General features: G+C 41.4%; 1 protein-coding gene across 1 annotated transcript in view; it reads left to right on the top strand.

Annotated features, from left to right (window-relative positions):
• The window catches only part of pex14 (peroxisomal biogenesis factor 14), a 370,669-nt gene that overhangs the window by 142,366 nt on the left and 209,765 nt on the right, over nucleotides 1-18,538 (top strand). The window contains exon 4 of the mRNA XM_072477722.1: nucleotides 3,752-3,836. Coding sequence (XP_072333823.1) covers nucleotides 3,752-3,836 — 85 coding nt within the window. The remainder of the gene's footprint in view (nucleotides 1-3,751; nucleotides 3,837-18,538) is intronic.

Below are 18,538 nucleotides of genomic sequence, written 5' to 3'. Positions count from 1 at the left end.
AATAAGCCTACAGACTTCAATAAATGTTAGTTGGATGGGAGAGGTAGGGGAGCAAAAGAAATTGGGTTTTAAATATCCAGCTAAAGGAATGACAGAATCGAAATAGAAAGTTGACAGTTTAAGGAGCATTGTGGTGAAATAATTTACTCCTGAAACACAATTGTGGTGTAACCTATTGATTGAGTGGTGCCTTCATTTTGCTTGCAATGTAAAATACGCCCTCGAAAGACGGGCTCACATGCTTTTGATTCCTTGTCGTTTACCTTTTTTCTAGTAGTAAAGCTGATCTTCATTTCAGGTATTTCTTTTTAACCAGAGTTTCTCAAAAGAAATTACTAACGACTGCTTCCCTGCAACTCGACAGTTTTAAAAAGAATTGTCCAATTTTTAAAGAACAAAACTTCGATCAAAACCTTTTTACCAGTTATGGGAGGTTTTTAAAAATTGAATCGGACTGACCACAGGTGTTAGAACTGAATGTTTTAACTAGGGTTGCTCATGTTGTTTTCCGTTGAGTAATGCATTTTACGCATAGACACCCTTTCCTAAATGATATCTCTCTTTGTCATTCTACCTAAATTGACTAATGCAAAACTTGCGAAAAAAGCATCTAATCAAGTTAGCAGAATTGGCCTGTAACGTATGGATGTAGCCAAATGTCATAATGGGGGAGCATTTGGCAGCTGATTCTCTCTTTGCTGCTAAACGCTGACATCGATTTTTTTTCAATAAAAATACCAAACTGCAATTAGAAAAATGTCCGACCGGTTGGTTTACAAATGTTGTAAAATTCTAGTAAAGCACACAGGACAGACTGCAGTTAAAGCCAGAAGGAAGTGAAGGACATTTACTGAAAAATATGCACTTTTGAATTCCTCACTTAACAACAACTCTCTCTCTCTCTCTCTACGGGATTTATCAAAAGCAGATTCCATCTGGGCATGTTAGGATTTGTGGTATCAGAGCTCGCATGTTTGCTGTTATATTTAAAGCTTGCTAACTCATGAAAGTGCTTGCAGATGCTCTCATCAAAATACATCAGTAATGTATTTGCAAATTCATGTAAATACTCTTTCATTATTTTAATTTATTGACATGCTATGAATTTATCATTACATTCAAGGGAGCTCTTTGGATTGATTGGGGCAAATTCTGGGGTAAAGGAAGCTGTTCAAATGAGGTGTTTTTAAAATCTGAATTGAAGTTGTGTGCATATATCCTACCAGTGGCGCTATCTAGGGCAGTGGGGAAGAATATAAACTCAATGTAGGAGGGACAGACATTGAAACTACATACAGGGCAGATACTCTGCAGCAGGAACCGGGCAAAAGATGTCGATCTGAATGCAGAAAGTGACACAAAAGAACCCAGAGAGGTTACAAACAGAGGCTTAATGGTAAAATGAATATAAACACGGCAGCTGAGGGATGAGTGTGAGCAATAGGCGTCTCAGAATCCTGCTTGTACAAATGCTGGGAATATGCAGAGAAAATCAACAATCTGAGCATGTACCATTCCAGAGGAAAGTTGCAGGTGTCCCTATTGTAGGTGTTGCTGCGAACATGGGTAAATGAGGGAATGGATGGAGAGGTTAGGGGTCGGTTTCTTCCCACAGTCTGAAGATGTGCAGGTTAGGTGGATTGGCCATGGTAAATTTCCCCTTAGTTTCCAAAGGTTAGGTGGGGTTACTGGGTTGTGGGGATGGGGATGGAGGGGGGGGGGGAGAAGAGCTGAGGTGGGGTGCTCTTTCGGAGGGCTGGTGCAGACCCGATGGGCCAAATGGCCTCCTTCTGCACTGTAGGGGTTCTACGATTCTATGAATTTACAGGGACAAAAATTCCTGCGTAGAAAAGAAAAGCCGGGAGACGGTCTGATTTAAAAAAAAAAAAGCAGGGCACGGTGACAGATATATCGGGGAAAGCAGAGTGGGACCACTGGATACGGATAAATGATGCCAAGGAAACAAAGAAACTATTGTGAACTGTCACAGATTATGTCAAAAGACAACACCTGAAACTACATCTTCAAACAAAGGAAGCACAAGAGGAAACAGATATAATTCTTAAGTTTCTTTGTGAACTTAGCAATATCCTTGATGCTGACTGAGAATTTTATGGGGGGGGGGGGCTATGGAAATCAAAGCAGTGCCCAAGCTGATTCTGACTGTTACGACAATCAATATTGGTATTTATGCAAGGGCGATTGGAAGTTAATTTATTCTGTCCATGGGATGTGGGCGTGGTTGGCCAGGCCAGCATTTGTGGCTCATCCCTAATTGCCGTTGAACTGAATTGCTTGCTGGGCCATGTCAGAGGGCAGTTAAGAGTCAACCTGTGGACCTGGAGCCGAATTTAGGCCTATCAGCACGGCAGATTTCCTTCCCTGAAACAGATGGGCTTCACGGCCAGTTGTCATGGCCGCCATTGCTGTGGCAACCTTTCTATTCCAGATTTATGAATTGAATTTAAATTTCACCAGCTGCTGTGGTGGCATTTGAACCTTGTGTCCTCAGTCTGGGCCTCTGGATTAATAGTTCAGTGGCATTATCAATATGCTACTAGATCCCCACCGGTGGTATCACATCCTATCTTTATTTGCCTTATAATGCAGCTCTATCAGGGACCATCAAAGTCTGAAGCTTGCGTGTTTTCCCTTGTGCAAAAGCAAATTACTGCAGAGGCTGGAAATCTGAAATAAAAACAGGAAATCGTGGATATAACATACTCTTCTGACACAAGTTAATCAACCTGAAAAGTTAACTGTGTTTCTCACTCCCCACAGATGTTGCCTGACCTGCTGAATAATTCCAACATTTTATGTTTTTATTTTGGTGTTTCCCTCCTGTCCTTAACTCCGTGTCCACCAAGTTGATTATGATGATCATCTTGTGGCTGGAGCTGAGATAACTCCTGTTGGGCTGAGGAAGATGAACCCTGCGACCTTTCTAAACTGTTTAACCCCTCTACAAATGGATAAACATCCTCTGAAATACAATCTCCGATGAATTCCTGACATTCAGACAGAATTTTACAACTAGGCCTATGCGTGATGTTAAGCATCAGGCACATTAACTGGAGTTCTTGAATCGATTTTTGAAAAACAGCAAAAAAATATTTTATTTTAGAAAGGGGGCTCGTTGGTCTAGGGGTATGATTCTCGCTTTAGGTGTTTCGGTCTCGAAATTTGTGGGATGTCCTGGGTTCAAATCCCGGACAAGCCCTTTGACGATGTTTGGGGCAGCACGGTAGCATAGTGGTTAGCGCTGTTGCTTCACAGCTCCAGGACCACAGGTTCGATACCCGGCTTGGGTCACTGCCTGTGCGGAGTCTGCACGTTCTCCCCATGTCTGCGTAGGTTTCCTCCGGGTGCTCCGGTTTCCTCCCACAGTCCAAAGATGTGCAGGTTAGGTGGATTAGCCATGCTAAATTGCCCTTCGTGTCCAAAAAGATTAAATAGGGTTACGGGGATAGGGTGGAGGTGCGGGTTTGGGTGGGGTGCTCTTTCCAATGGCCGGTGCAGACTCGATGGGCCGAATGGCCTCCTTCAGCACTGTAAATTCTATGATCTATGAAAGGAGGTTTGTCCAGCACAATTTGCTGATATGAATTTTATGTTATATATTTGGTGGAGTGAAATTGTTAATGACAGCTTGTGTAAGCACTATGCTGGATCTTGTACTTTGTATTGAACAGCAACACGGTTTTAATCTTCGCTAACTGAATGGAGTATCTGTATTTCTCACTGCCCACAGATTGCCACTGCAGTGAAATTTTTGCAGAACCAAAGAGTTCGCCAGAGTCCAATAGTGACAAGAAAATCCTTCCTAAAGAAAAAAGGTATGTCCCTTTTCTACCAAATCCCAGTTCAATCCTTGACTGCGATGCTTATTTGACAATCCTACAGAATATGCCTGTCAGTCATCTTAAATTACAGGTCATATTTTGTGTCAAAGTCAGGCGTGAGCCTGGATCACATGCTCTTGGGGGATAAGTTACTGGGCAGCTAATTAGTCACACTTTGGACCTTTTTATTATTGATCACCGTTAAATTTTTGTGAGTTCAGTTCAAAATACATGAACAAAGGGTTTGTGGTTCTCTGCGGTGGTTTTAAAAATGACATGCATGACAAAGTCTGCAAACTGAGGAAAATGCAGTGGCGAGGTTACTGCTGGAAAATATAAAAATGTTGTATTTACAGAGTTTTGTATTCATGTAGGTGATGCTTTCTTTTGCTTTGCAAACTTGCTCCTTTGACCAAGGGGGGCACCCAAATGGGGCATTGGGTTTCGATCTGAAGTCTTTCATCTGAGAGGAATTCCTTTTTTTATATGAAGCTGAAAAGTGACCACTTGTTACAATCATGCACAATGTCCACGATGATGCCTGTCCCTCTTCAGACGACTTAAAATCTGGAATCTAGTTTTGGCATGTTGTACACGCTGGTGACACAGGCTTTTCATGGTTTTGTTGAACTCTAACCTGTGATTGTTGGAGCTTCTTCAGAAGTGAAGACTGCTGCTTGCAACTCCAGAATATTGTCTTGCTTTTGCTTTTATTTCACCTTCACTGCTCCTGAAATCTTCCTTCACAATATTGTTGTCTGAGATTCTTGCGGCTTGTACCCAAAGCCAATTCCTGCACACTCCCACTATGCCACTTTTCACAGGCCTTGCCTGGCTCCCTGCCCCTTAGGGCATCGACTTGATCATTGTAATTGAATTCCTCCATGATCTTGCTCCAGTGACTCAGTTGCCGTCTTTTTAGGCTTCTGCTCCTTTCTTCCAGCTCTGGTACATGTGTGTTTCTCTCCCTGGCAGAACGCTCAGTCACTGTTCCCCTGCAATCTGGACTTCATTGTTAAGACAGCTGAACCTTGCCACCTCCACACCATATTCCACAGGTTCCTAAAAAATACCTTTTTGACCGTTAATTTAGTAACCTCTTCCTTCTGAATTGCCTGCTCCCATTGTCACCACTACCTACTCTCACCTCCTTATCCAATCTTATGAAGTTTCATTACAACTGGTTTCCCAAATACCTCTGCACTGAGGAAGTGTAGGGGTTGTTAAATAATTTGCATGCAGACCAAAACTGCACACAATATCCAAGGTGTGGCCTCACCAAGGCCCTGTATAACTGCAGCAAGACATCCCTACTCCGATACTCCGATCCTCTCTCTATGAAGGCCAGCATGCCATTAGCTTTCCTCACCGCCTGCTGTACCTGCATGCCAACCTTCAGCGACTGTCCCACCTTCCCACCCAGGTCTCGTTGCACTTCCCCTTTTCCTAAACTGCCACCATTCAGATAATCTGCCTTCCTGTTTTTGCACAAGTGGCTAACCCCACATTTACCCACATTATTTTGCATTTGCCAAGTATTTGCCCACTCAGCCAGCCTGTCCAAGTCACCCTGCAGCCTCTTGCACCTCCTCACACTGCCACCCAGCTTAATGTCGTCTGCAAATTTGGAGATAATGCATGCAATTCCTTCATCCAAATCATTAATGTATATTGTGAACAGCTGGGGTCCCAGCACGGAACCCTGCGGTACCCCACTAGTCACTGCCTAGCACTCTGAAAAGGACCTGTTTAATCTCACTCTCTGCTTTCTGTCTGCCAACCAGTTCTCTATCCACGTCAATACATTACCCCCAATACCATGAGCTTTAAATTTTCTCACTAATCTCTTGTGTGGAACTTTGTCAAAAGCCTTTTGAAAGTCCAGATACACAACATCCACTGGTTCACCCTTGTCCACTCTACTGATCACATCCTCAAAAAATTCCAGAAGATTTGTCAAGCATGATTTCCCTTTAGTGAATCCATGCTGTCTTGGACCGATCCTGCCCCTGCTTTCCAAATGCTCAGTTATTTCAACCTTAATAATTGACTCCAGCATTTTCCTCACCACCGTTGTCAGGCTAACCGATCTATAATTCTCCGTTTTCTCTCTCACTCCTTTTTTAAAAAGTGGAGTTACATTAGCTACCCTCCAATCCATTGGGACTCCTCCAGAGTCTATAGAATGCTGGAAAATGATCACCAATAACCTGTACAAAAAAATAATAGCAATATTATCACAAAGCACAACCCACTGTTGATGTAGGGGTAATATTTCAGGGGCTTCTCTCTCACTCTCTCTCTCTCAGCTGCAGAAATTCAAGACTTCAAACCAAAATCCTGCTTTTTAGAATAATCAGACACTTCTCTGGATGGTAGAAGGTTGCTCACTTCACTTCACAGTCCTGGCCGAGCACAGAGAACTCTCTCCAGGAGATCTAAATGGCCGCATCTCAACACCGCTCCCATCCTCGCTTAAATATGTTTTTTCTCATTCATCTTTTCCCATTGTCCTTATTCTTCTTTGAAATTGACCTTTCCCAGGATATAAACATTTTTAATGTTCTCCTTAAGTCACCACTTTCAGGTAAAATAAAATTGAGCAACTTTGCTGTATTTATTTCTGATTTTTTCTAAGTTGTGTTATGGGCCAGGGTTTAGAGAATCCCAAAGTGTATCATGGCGTTCACCTGACCACAACTTTTAATAGATTGTGGTATGGGGAGCACACGGCCCACTCTACAGGTGTGGTACAGCAGAAAATGGACCAGTGATTTTTAAAAACAAAACAATGTTTATTCTATGAACTCAAGTTAATTTTTTAAAAACAAACTGTGAATATCTTAGCAACCAGTAGATCAAATACACCCCCCAAAGAATACAACACGAAGTAATCTGTATGTTGTTCTTTTAACATCCAAAAGACTTAACAAACCTCCAAACAGGAGCACATCAGGGTTTACATTCAAGACTGAAAACATTTATACTTCTTCTGAATTCACCAAATGATCCATAGATAGTTTTTGGATGGCAGAGATCAACAGCAGTGCAGCTCACAGACACACCCAAGCTTTCTCAAACTGAAACTAAAAAAGCAGAAGTGGCGCTCAGCTCCACCCACACTCTGACATCACTCCAGTAACATGAGCAGCTCCATTTCTTAAAGATACATTTCTTAAACACCTATTTCTTAAAGGGTACTCTCACATGATAGTTGTAAATTCCTTCTCGCCTCCCTTTTGAAATTCAGCTACAACCCCCAAATCCTCACTCATTGCCGAATGCAAATGTTGACCCATATTGTGTTTACTTGTAGTATAACTAAGTTGGCCTCATTTAGTCCAAATGACTGCCTTTCACACCGAGACACTTTGATGTCCTCAGTTTAATTAAATTAATCATACACACTGTTATGGGCCAGGGCTTAGAAACTCCAAAGTGTATTATGAAGTTCACCTGACCTATAACTTTTATGTTGAATTTGACTAGGTTGAGCACAACAGCCTTCACTTCAGCTGTGATTCATCAGACTTTCTTTTATTAAAACAAAGTTTATTATAAGAATGTAGTTGAACATATATAAAACACAGCAAGAATTTGTTATCAATTACAAACATAAAGAAAACACAACATCTTCAGTAATCTATGTATATAACTCTTAATGAATCCCACACACTGGGCTAAATCGCTGGCTTTGAAAGCAGACCAAGGCAGGCCAGCAGCACGGTTCAATTCCCGTACCAGCCTCCCCGAACAGGCGTCGGAATGTGGCGACTAGGGGCTTTTCACAGTAACTTCATTGAAGCACACTTGTGACAATAAGCGATTTTCATTAGCTGTTCCAATTGATTTAACAAACTCCAATAAACCAAAATCCCTTTCAAGGACGTGGCCCAGCACTCTGTAATCTCACTCGAATGGGACTGGTCCTTTCCCTGAGATCCAGCCTCCAACCAGCAGATTTAAAACTCCTTCCGGAAAGCAACTCTATCTTTAAAGTTACCAAGGCAGTTTGCCACACCCAGCTCACTGGAACAGCTTTAAAATGAAAACCGGGAAACACTGCTTCTCTTCTGCAGTCCGAAGCCACAAACCGAAACTGAAACCCCGACACTGAACCCCCTCTCACCTGACGGCCACAGCCCAGCTCCACCCACAAATGACATCACTGAAGCTGTGCTACAAGTCATGTGGTAAGACCAAACCTTTCTTAAAGGGACACTCATACCAGCACACACACACACGCACACACACACACACACACACGCACACGCACACGCACACATGCACACACACACACAACAACAACACTGTTTTGCAGAATACTACAATAGACGCCAGAGATACAAAAAAAATTCTTCATAGTTGCTCAAACTCATTCCACTCGCACCATCATCCCCTTAAGGAGGCAAGATTAAAACTTGTCTATGTGGCAACTGTCAGGAGGCATGTTTACTAAGCAAGATAGGGGATCGAATAGCTCAGTTGGCTGGACAGCTGATTCGTGATGTTGAGCGGTGCCAACAGCGCGGGCTGAATTCCCATACCGGCTGAGGTTATCCAGGAAGGCGCCACCTTTTCAACCTTGCCCTTTGCCTGATGTGTGGTGACCCCTCAGGTTAAATCACCACCAGTCAGCTCTGTCTCAAAAAGAGTGAGGAGCCTATGGTCCTCAGACTATGGCGATTTTCATTTCACTGCATAATCTTTATTAGTGTCACAAGTAGGCTTACATTAACACTGCAACGAAGTTACTGCGAACGTCCCCTAATCGCCACACTCCGGCGCCTGTTCGGGTACACGGAGGGAGAATTCAGAATATTAATTCACATATTTTCGGACTTGGGGGAAGAAACCGGAGCACCCGGGGGAAACCCACGCAGACACATGGAGAACGTGCTGGCTGCACATACTGTGACCCAAGCCGGGAATCGAACCCGGGTCCCTGGCGCCATGAAGCAATAGTGCTAAACACAACTGTCTGGAGTTTTGGGGTATGAGAGACTAGCAAACCAGAGGTTGAGACATCAAATGCCGCCGTGGCAAATTGTGATGTGTGGGTTTGCACCAAACTAAAACCTATTAAACCTGCTACATCATTGTAAGAAACTAACCAATTCTCAATTGCTCTTCCAGGGAAGGGAACTTGCCACTTCTACCCAGCCTGGCACTTCAATTCTGCACTATTTGAATGCTTCTAAATGCCTGCTGGGCAACTGGGTTACAATAAATATTGGCACCGTTTCCCCAAGGACAGTGTTTTATAAAAAGCTTCCAAACCAAATATGTTGAAAAGAGACCTGGTCTTTCAGAAAGTCCTTCATCTTAATCACTTCCACTTTTTGGCAATGTTGGGGCATAATCTGAAGGTGTAGCAAATAAATGATTTGGGAAGAATGCAGAAATACACCATTAGTGCATTCTTTGAATGAAGTTCATTTTCCATGGATCCTGGTTTCTGTTTTCTACCATGGTTGGAATGCAGAGAAAATCAAAAAGAATGACCGAAAGAATAGAGCGAATGAGCTGGAAGGGTAAACATTGTCAAGAGAGAAAAGAGAAGGGGTGATCTGATTCAAGATTGTTTTAAATAGGTAAAATATTCAATGATATGGATAAGAGAAACTCAGAATATTATTTTGTTATTCAAACCAAGAGAACATCAATTTAAATTACACAGAAGGAAATTGAAAACAGATCATAGAAAATGGTGACTCCTCTAAGGATGATAAACATTGGGATTATTGCACCAGATGAGGAATCAAAGATAGGGTAATTCTGTTTACAGTTGAGCCTTAAGATGGTAACATTGGAGGGATGACTTCATTATTATAAGTATATTATATATTATAAATATGGCAGTGTGCATTTTCATCAAACTACTTTTGCAACTATTAGTCACTGCTAAATGTATTGGTTTATGGATTCATAGACATTTACAGCACATAAGAACATCATTCATCCTATCGTGCCCACGCCACACTCCGGCGCCATTCCGGCTACACTGAGGGAGAATTCAGAATGTCCAATTCACCTAACAAGCCCGTCTTTTGGGACTTGTGGGAGGAAACCGGAGCACCCGGAGTAAACCCACGCAGACCCGGAAAACGTGCAGACTCCGCACAGGCAGTGACCCCAGCTGGGAATTGAGCCCGCGTCCCTGGCGCTGTGAAGCCGCAGTGCTAACCCCTGTGCTACTGCGCTGCCCATCGCGTGAGGGAAATGTATAGAAGAGTTTTCCAGCAGTAATCACAGTTAAGCACAAACGGCAGCCTTGTCTCACAGCTTTCTCAAATATATCCCACTCCAACATTACTATTAATTATTACTTAGCGCTAATTTAACATTATCCTTTTGTCACAATGATAAAATCAAAACCCTCCCACAAAGTTCACATTTTTAACCCAAAATCATTCTTAAACTCTCCCTTATATTACATTTGAACAAGATTATGTCTGTATTTATAGCTCACCTCCCATCATCTTACTTATGAAACATGCCGTATGCAATTTGCCTCTAATTTCCCTCACAGCTAACTCATTGCAATTACATAATAAAACCTGAAAAATACACAGCTCCACTTTTGCAAAATCCATTTCCTTATTAAGCCTGTCACGAGAGTACCTTTAAGAAATGGGTGATATAAATGGGTGTGTATATAAACACCTGTAGTAAGAGTACCTTTAAGAAATGGGTGTTTACTACTGCAGTGATGTCAGAGAGTGAGTGGAACTGGGCTGTCTGTCAGCTTTTTACTTTCGTTATCAGCTGTTTGCTGCAGGGTGTGTTTTAGTTTCATTTTCAGTGTTGGAGCTGAAGCCAGACCAAGCAGGTGTACTGCTGTTCTCTCTGCCATCAAAAGACTATCACTTGATCATTTGGTGAATTCAGAATTATAAATGTTCTCAGTAGTGAATGTAAACCTAATGTGGTTCTGCTGAAAGGTGTTTCTTCTGTCTTCTGGATGTTGTTTGGGAAGTTATTAAGGGTTACTTAGTGTTGTATTATTTGGGGGTTGTATTTGAATTGATGGTTGCTAAGATGTTCACTATATGTTTCAAAAAGGCTAATTTGAGTTCATAGAATAAACATTGTTTTGCTTTAAAAATTACTTTTTCATTTCTGCTGTACCACACCTGTAGAGTGGGCCGTGTGCTCCCCATACCACAATCTATTAAAAGTTGTGGGTCAGGTGAACTCCATGATACACTTTGGGGTTCTCTTAACCCTGGCCCATAACAAATTGGGGGCTCGTCCGGGATAAAAGTCTATTTATTGGATTGGCTTAAAGACAGTGAGGGTGAGCATATTGTGGGTGTTTTTCAGGTGTGGTATTTTAGTTTAAGTAGGGAGTGCGTTGTGGACAATGGCTCTTTCAGAGGCTCAGACTTGTTTGGGGTGGAGACGGCCACACGCAGTACCTTATGGACAGAGACTAAAAGCAGACTTAGATTTGGCAAAAACATTGCAGTTAACATTACCTGACAAAATGTGAAAAGTGGCTAAGCATTTAAAGTTGCCTGAGATACAGTTTGACTCATTGGAAATGGCAAAAATTCAGTTGCAAATTAAACAAATAGAACATGAGAGAGAATTAAAGCAGCTTGAATACGAAAGAGATAGAGAGGAAAGAGAAAGGGAGATACAGATCAGGGGAAAAGATAAAGAGAGTGAGTTTGAACTTCAGAAAATGGCCATGAAACATGACAGTCAGTTAAAATTGGCAGGCATAAAGGGAAACGTACAGTTGGATGGTAGTGATGAGGATTGTGAGAAAGAGCGTCATAGTCGAAGGCTTGGTGGGGACCTATTTAAATGTGTCCAAGTATTGCCAAGGTTTGACAAGAAGGAAGTGGAAGGTAGCTAAACAAATGAAATGTCCACAGGACATGTGGGTATTACTGATTCAAACAAAGCTGATAGGTAGGGCTAGTGAAGTGTTTGCATCACTACCGGAGGAGGTATCTGGGACGTATGAGGAGGTGAAAAAATCCATCTTGGGTGCATATGAACTAGTGCCTGAAGCCTACAGACAAAGGTTTAGAAATTTAAGGAAAGAATTTGGTCAAACATACATGGAGTTTGAAAGGCTCAGAGTAATTTTGATAGGTGGATAAGGGCTTTGAAAATAGACCAAATGTATGAAGCTCTCAGAGAAATTATACTTTTGGAGGAGTTTAAAAGTTCAATTCCTGATGTAGTGAGAACTCATGTTGAAGAACAGAGGGTTAAAACTGCAAGGTTAGCAGCGGAAATGGCAGATGATTATGAATTAGTTCATAAAGTTTGGTTTCCGACATCAGTTTCAGCCTGTGAGGGATAGAAACTGGGGACATGAGAAATACTCAAGTGGTAAAGGTAAAGGTGATCTGATGGGAGATAATAAGGGGAATGTACCTCAGACTAAAAAAGAAATCCAGGAGGGTGGAAAAGAAATGAAAAGTTTCAAATGTTTTCACTGTAATAAACTAGGCCATGTAAAGTCACAGTGTTGGTGGTTGAAGAAAAGCACTGGGAAAGCTGATGTGGTAAAACAGGATAAGACAGTGGGGTTTGTTAGAATGGTAAAGGAAAGCCCAAGTGAAGCGAAGGAGGTGCAAAAGATTGTACAGCCTGATCAAGAGGTGATTGATAAGAAGGTGCCAGATCTCTTTAAAGAATTTACTTGTGTGGGTAAAGTTTACTCATGTGTATCAGGAGGAGCAGGCAAAGAAGTCACAATTTCAAGAGATACGGGATCTAGTCAATCTTTAATGGTAAGAGATGAGGACTTGTGTAGTTTGGGAAGAATGTTGCCAGAAAAGGTGATAATATGTGGAATTCAGGGTGAGGGGAGTAGTGTTCAATTATATAAGGTAAGGTTGGAAAGTCCAGTGAAGAATGGTGAAGTGGTAGTCGGAGTAATAGAGAAACTATCTTGTCCAGGAATACAGTTTATTTGGGTAATGATATAGCTGGATCGCAGGTGGGAGTGATGCCTACTGTGGTTGACAAGCCAGTGGGAAAATCAGACAACTGAAGTGTTGAAGGATGAATATCCTGGGATTTTTCCGGATTGTGTAGTAACAAGGTCTCAAAGTCACAGGTTAAGACAAGAGGAGAAATCAAAGAGTGAAGATGAAGTTGAAGTGGGAAAAGAACAAGAACAGGTGGAGGATGAGGCGGATATTTTTAGTTCAGGAAAATTGGCAGAGTTACAACAGAAAGATGTAGAAATAAACCGGATGTATCAGAATCGGAAGAGGAATCTGAGTGTATACCAGAGTGTTATTACCGTAAAAGTGATGTCTTGATGAGAAAATGGAGACCTTTACATATGCAGGCGGATGGAAAGTGGGCAGAAGTTCATCAAGTAGTATTGCCGGTAGGGTATAGAAAGGAGGTGTTGCGAGTTGCACATGAGGTACCAGTGGGAGGTCATTTGGGAATAAGGAAAACTCAACCTAAAATCCAGAAACATTTTTATTGGCCTGGACTACATAAAGATGTAGTTAAATTTTGTCACTCATGTCACACATGTCAAGTGATAGGGAAACCTCAAGCAGTGATAAAACCAGAGCCCTTAATACCCATTCCAGCATTTGAGGAACCTTTTACAAGGGTCCTAATTGATTGCGTAGGACCGCTTCCTAAAATGAAAAGTGGGAATCAATGTCTTTTGACTATAATGGATGTGTCTACTATGTTTTCAAAGGGCATTCAAGTACGCAATGTTACAGCTAAAAAGATTGTGGAGGAATTACTTAAATTCGTTACTAGATATGGACTACCCACAGAAATACAATCAGATCAAGGATCAAATTTTACCTCAAGGTTATTCAAAGAAATTATGGATAGCTTAGGAATAAAACAATTTAAATCAACTGCGTACCATCCAGAATCGCAGGGAGCATTAGAAAGGTGGCATCAGACATTAAAGACAATGTTGAGGGCTTAGATTATCCAGAGGATTGGGATAACGGAATCCCATTCGTACTGTTTGCAATGAGGGATGCACCTAATGAGTCTACCAAATTTAGTCCTTTTGAACTAATTTTTGGTCATGAGGTAAGAGGACCACTTAAATTGATTAAGGAAAAATTGGTGAGTGAGAAATCAGAAATTACATTATTGGATTGTGTGTCAAATTTTAGGGAATAATTAAATAGAGCAGGTGAATTGGCTGACAACATTTAAAAGTTGCACAAAATGTGATGAAACAGGTAGCGGACAAGAAATCCAAAGTTCGTAGTTTTGCCAATGGAGATAAAGTTTTAGTACTGTTACCAGTGGTAGGTGAACCTTTAAAAGCTAGGTTTTGTGGACCTTATCAGATTGAAAGGAAATCAAGTGAGGTGAATTATCTGGTAAAAACACCAGATAAAAGGAAGCCTCACCGAGTGTGTCATGTGAATATGGTTAAAAGGTACATTGAAAGGGAAGGAGAGAAAAAGGAGGAGGTTTTAATGATTCTAACTCAAAGTGACCAACCAAATCCAGATGACTGTGAATTTGACATGGAAAACAAGGATGTTCTGAAAAATTGAGATAAATTGTTGAGTTACCTTCCAGAGGAAAAACAAACTGACCTGAAAGAGTTATTGATATCACATGGGGAAGTTTGAAGAGAGAAATTGGGAAGTACTAAAATGGCATAATTGAAGTGGGTTGCAGCCAATGGAGCTCACCCATAGTGATGGGACCTAAACCAGATGGTACCCAACGGTTGTATGTGGACTATAGAAAGGATAATGCAGTTACAAGAACGGACTCTTATCCTAACCCACATTTGGAGGATTGCATTGAGAAAGTGAGACAATCAGCTTTTATTTCCAAACTGGATATACTTAAAGGTTACTGGCATGTACCTTTATTCGAAAGGGCGAAGGAGATTTCAGCTTTTGTGACTCCAGATGGTATATACCAATTCAAAGTTATGCCATTTGGCATGAAAAACGCCCCAGCCACATTTCAACGGTTAACTAACAAAATTGTTTCAGGATTACCAAATTGTGCTGTATACATCGACGATCTGGTAATTTTCAGCCAGACATGGAAAGAACATTTAAAACATCTGAGGGAGTTATTCGATCGACTTCAGGAGGCAGGTTTGGTGATAAACCTAGCCAAAAGTAAATTTGGAAAGGCCCAAGTCACTTTCCTTGAGGAGTTTCCGATACCCTGTTCGGCGAGGCTGGTACGGGAATTGAACGGGCCTGCCTTGGTCTGCTTTAAAAGCCAGCTCTTTAGCCCTGTGCTAAATGATCAAAGAAGTAAAGAAGGGTTAATATGCAGGATGTTTCTGAATTTCAGTAATGCAATTTAAAAGTGCAAATTTCCTAGTGCCCACATAGCTAACAGCATTGGATCTGAAGTGAGCTCTGTGTGTTCTTGGATACACAAATTGTACTTTCTGACCTTAAAGGGACAGGTCACATTAAACACAATAACAGTAACATTTGACAATCGAAGAAAATATTGTGTATTGCATTGTATAATACTCCAGTCACTACAAAACATTGTGCCATCTGATACACCATGAGCAACACTACAAGAACTCTGCTATTAATTTTTTTAAGATATGAATTGAAAGAAACTGTAACTTTAAGTATTAGAACACATGAATGGCAGATAATTTATGAGCCATGCGATTAGGCCTGTAAGTCTTTAGACCTACTTTTATAAAGCATTTTCTGTGTTTAGCTCAAACTGAACAGCAATAAATTATATTATGTGACTGTTTTGTAAATCCATAGATCTACATCAAAGATGTAGATAATTATATTTGCATGTAATTCATAACTGCTGTATTTGCATGTAATTAACTGTGCAAAAATACTATCTATAAATGTAATTCACAACTGAGGGGGCGGCTGTAAGATGAAATGTGTCAGTACACAGTATTTGACTCCATAACAGAATCATAGAATCTTCCAGCACAGAAGGCCATTCAGCCTGCCTGTGCTAGCTCTCCAGAAGATCTGTCCAGTTAATCCCACGTCTCAGCTTCTTAGTTTTCTTCAAGGACATCTCCAAAGTTATGTGGAACCTGATTTCTTCACACTTTCAGGTAGCGCGATCCAGATCTCAATACTGTGAAGAAATTACTCTTCATTTCCCCTGTAATTATACTGCCAATTGTTTTCAATCTCTGACCCCTGTTTACATATAAAATGATGTGGAGATCTCCACACAGTCACCCAAGGCGCAAATTGAACTCTGGTTGCTGGTGCTGTGAGGAAGCATTACTAACCACAGTGCCACCCAAACTACTTGGTCTATGAATACCTCTCATAATTTTTAACCCCTATATTAGGGTTCCACTTCCCGTTCTCTATTCTTGGGAGCGCAATCTCGGCATCTCTACATAACTGAACTTGCCATTTCTGTTATCGTTGTGATGAACAGGTACCGTCTCAAGGGCCTTGACATCCTTCCTAAAGTGCGGTGCCTAGAATTATATGCAATACTCCAGTTGAGGCCCTTGCATTACATTGTTTAAATGTTTAGCTTGACTTCCTTGTTTCATATTCAGTGCTGCTGTTCGCAAAGTCAGATATCCTTTGTATTTTTTTTAACTGCTTTGTCAGTGTGGCCCTGCCATCTTTGAGGAGTTATTAATATGCATTCACAGGCCCTTCTGCTCTTGTACAAACCCCCTCCTCCCCCACCAACCCTTCAGAATGTTTAGACTGCACCGCGTCTCCATGTGGTTTCTCCCAAAATGCATCTCTTCACACTTTCCCGCATAAAATTAGATCTGCTATCAGGCAGCCCCTTTTGCCCCTCTGTCCTGTAATGCTACTACGCCAGTTGCTAAAACCTTTCTTCCTCAAAGGCCTGCGTTTTCCTTTACACGCAATAGAAATTTGAAAATATTATTTTGTCCTTGCTGTTATTTTTCTTGGAGGATCACCTTTGTAATAAGAAACTTTATAAACACAGATGCAAAGTTTATATTACAGACCAACCGTGGGATTTGTTTTTCCCTCTATACTAGTAAAACTGCCTTTTTGACCTGACAAAGTAGTTTCTCTTAAAGGGGTCAGGGAAAAATACTGCAGCTAGCCTCGCTGCTCCTTGCCTCATGCTATCCTTGTCCATCCTTCCAGTCTTGATAGCTTACTTTTGAGAAAGTTAGCGTTACGCAGTGTGACTGCATTTGCTAATTGCTCTGTGTCTGTTGACATACATAGTTAATTTGTTAAACATGTTAAAAGGCTACCATTAAATTAGTTTAAAAAGAGGTTCTGCTAGGGGTCTTAAAGAACACTTGTTTTGCAGTACAGCAGAAGGCCCGAGACTGTCAGTAGGCTGCTGGCAACTAACCCTTTGGCTTCAGCAAACTGTACTATAAGGGGGGCTTTTGAGTTAGGAAATTGATCTGTGTCCTCTGATATCTCACATTTGACTGGTTCTAGCCCACTGTGTGGGTCTGATCAGTAAATAGAAACTCTTTACCACTGTGACATTTTGTTTGCACTGTGCATCATTGATGTAAAGGAATCCAACACTGACAATTCAGTGCTTGCATCAGATAGCAGAGGGCAGATTATGTGACACCTCTTTATTTCCTCTCCCCCGCTACCCCACCTTTCTTGGTTTACCCATTGGCAGAGTCCTGCGATGTTAACAAAGTGAAGTTGCATATTGGGAGGTGCAGATGCTCGCAAGCATGAAAACACTTTCTTGATGCACAGTTTATTGTGGCTGGCACCCAAGTAGTGGATGTCGATGATCTTTTTTTTTGTGCCATGTTTTCATTTTTCTTAAAGTGATTAGAAGATGAATCATGCGCACTGAGTGAATTATTCAATGTGGAAGACTGGATAAAGATGAGGAAAATAATCTTTATGAGGATAATAATCTTTATTAGTGTCACAAGTCGGCTTACATTAACGCTGCAATGAAGTTACTGTGAAAATCCCCGAGTCGCCACATTCCGGCGCCTGTTCGGGTACACAGAGGGAGAATTCAGAATGTCCGATTCACCTAACCTGCACGTCTTTCGGGACTTGTGGGAGAAAACCGGAGCACCCGGAGGAAACCCGCGCAGACACCGGGAGAACGTGCAGGCTCCGCACAGACAGTGACCCAAGCCGGGAATCGAACCCGGAACCCTGGCGATGTGAAGCAACAGTGCTAACCACTGGGCCGCCCAGGGCATTAATGATATGACTGCACTAATCCCATTTTCCAGACACTGTACTCGTGTAAAAGGCAAAATTCTTGATTAGTAATTGATTTTTGGCAACATTATCTGAAGCTAATAGATGGAATTGGCAAACTCTGCGGTGTTCACAAATGACCTGATCCGCGGTTGGAATTAAATAATCTGGAACCATGCCCTATAGACATTTGCTGGTTCCTTTTCTTTTTTTGTCTTGGGTATTTCAAGCTCAAGAGGCAGAATAAAGCAACACTTCCTATTGGCTACATTTATTATTTTATCATTTAATTTTTATAAAGCAACATATAAATAGATTTGTACAGTTCTTGGACACCAAAGTTAGGTGGATGGAATTATAGTCTTGTAATTGACTTAATTGACTGTTTGTGCAATGCTTGCAGTGGGGACTGGGTCTTTAGGCCACCAGTTTATCATGGTTTCTTTGACTCTAATCATTTCTGATAGATTATGCTGTTCAATTAAATTCTCTATGTGTGTGATGCAGTCCAACTCTTGATTTTTTTTTTAAATTTAGAGTACCCAATTC

This window comes from Scyliorhinus torazame, chromosome 16 (assembly GCF_047496885.1).
Source record: "Scyliorhinus torazame isolate Kashiwa2021f chromosome 16, sScyTor2.1, whole genome shotgun sequence".
Lineage (NCBI taxonomy): Eukaryota > Metazoa > Chordata > Chondrichthyes > Carcharhiniformes > Scyliorhinidae > Scyliorhinus > Scyliorhinus torazame.
This window is presented reverse-complemented; position numbering and strand designations above follow the sequence as displayed.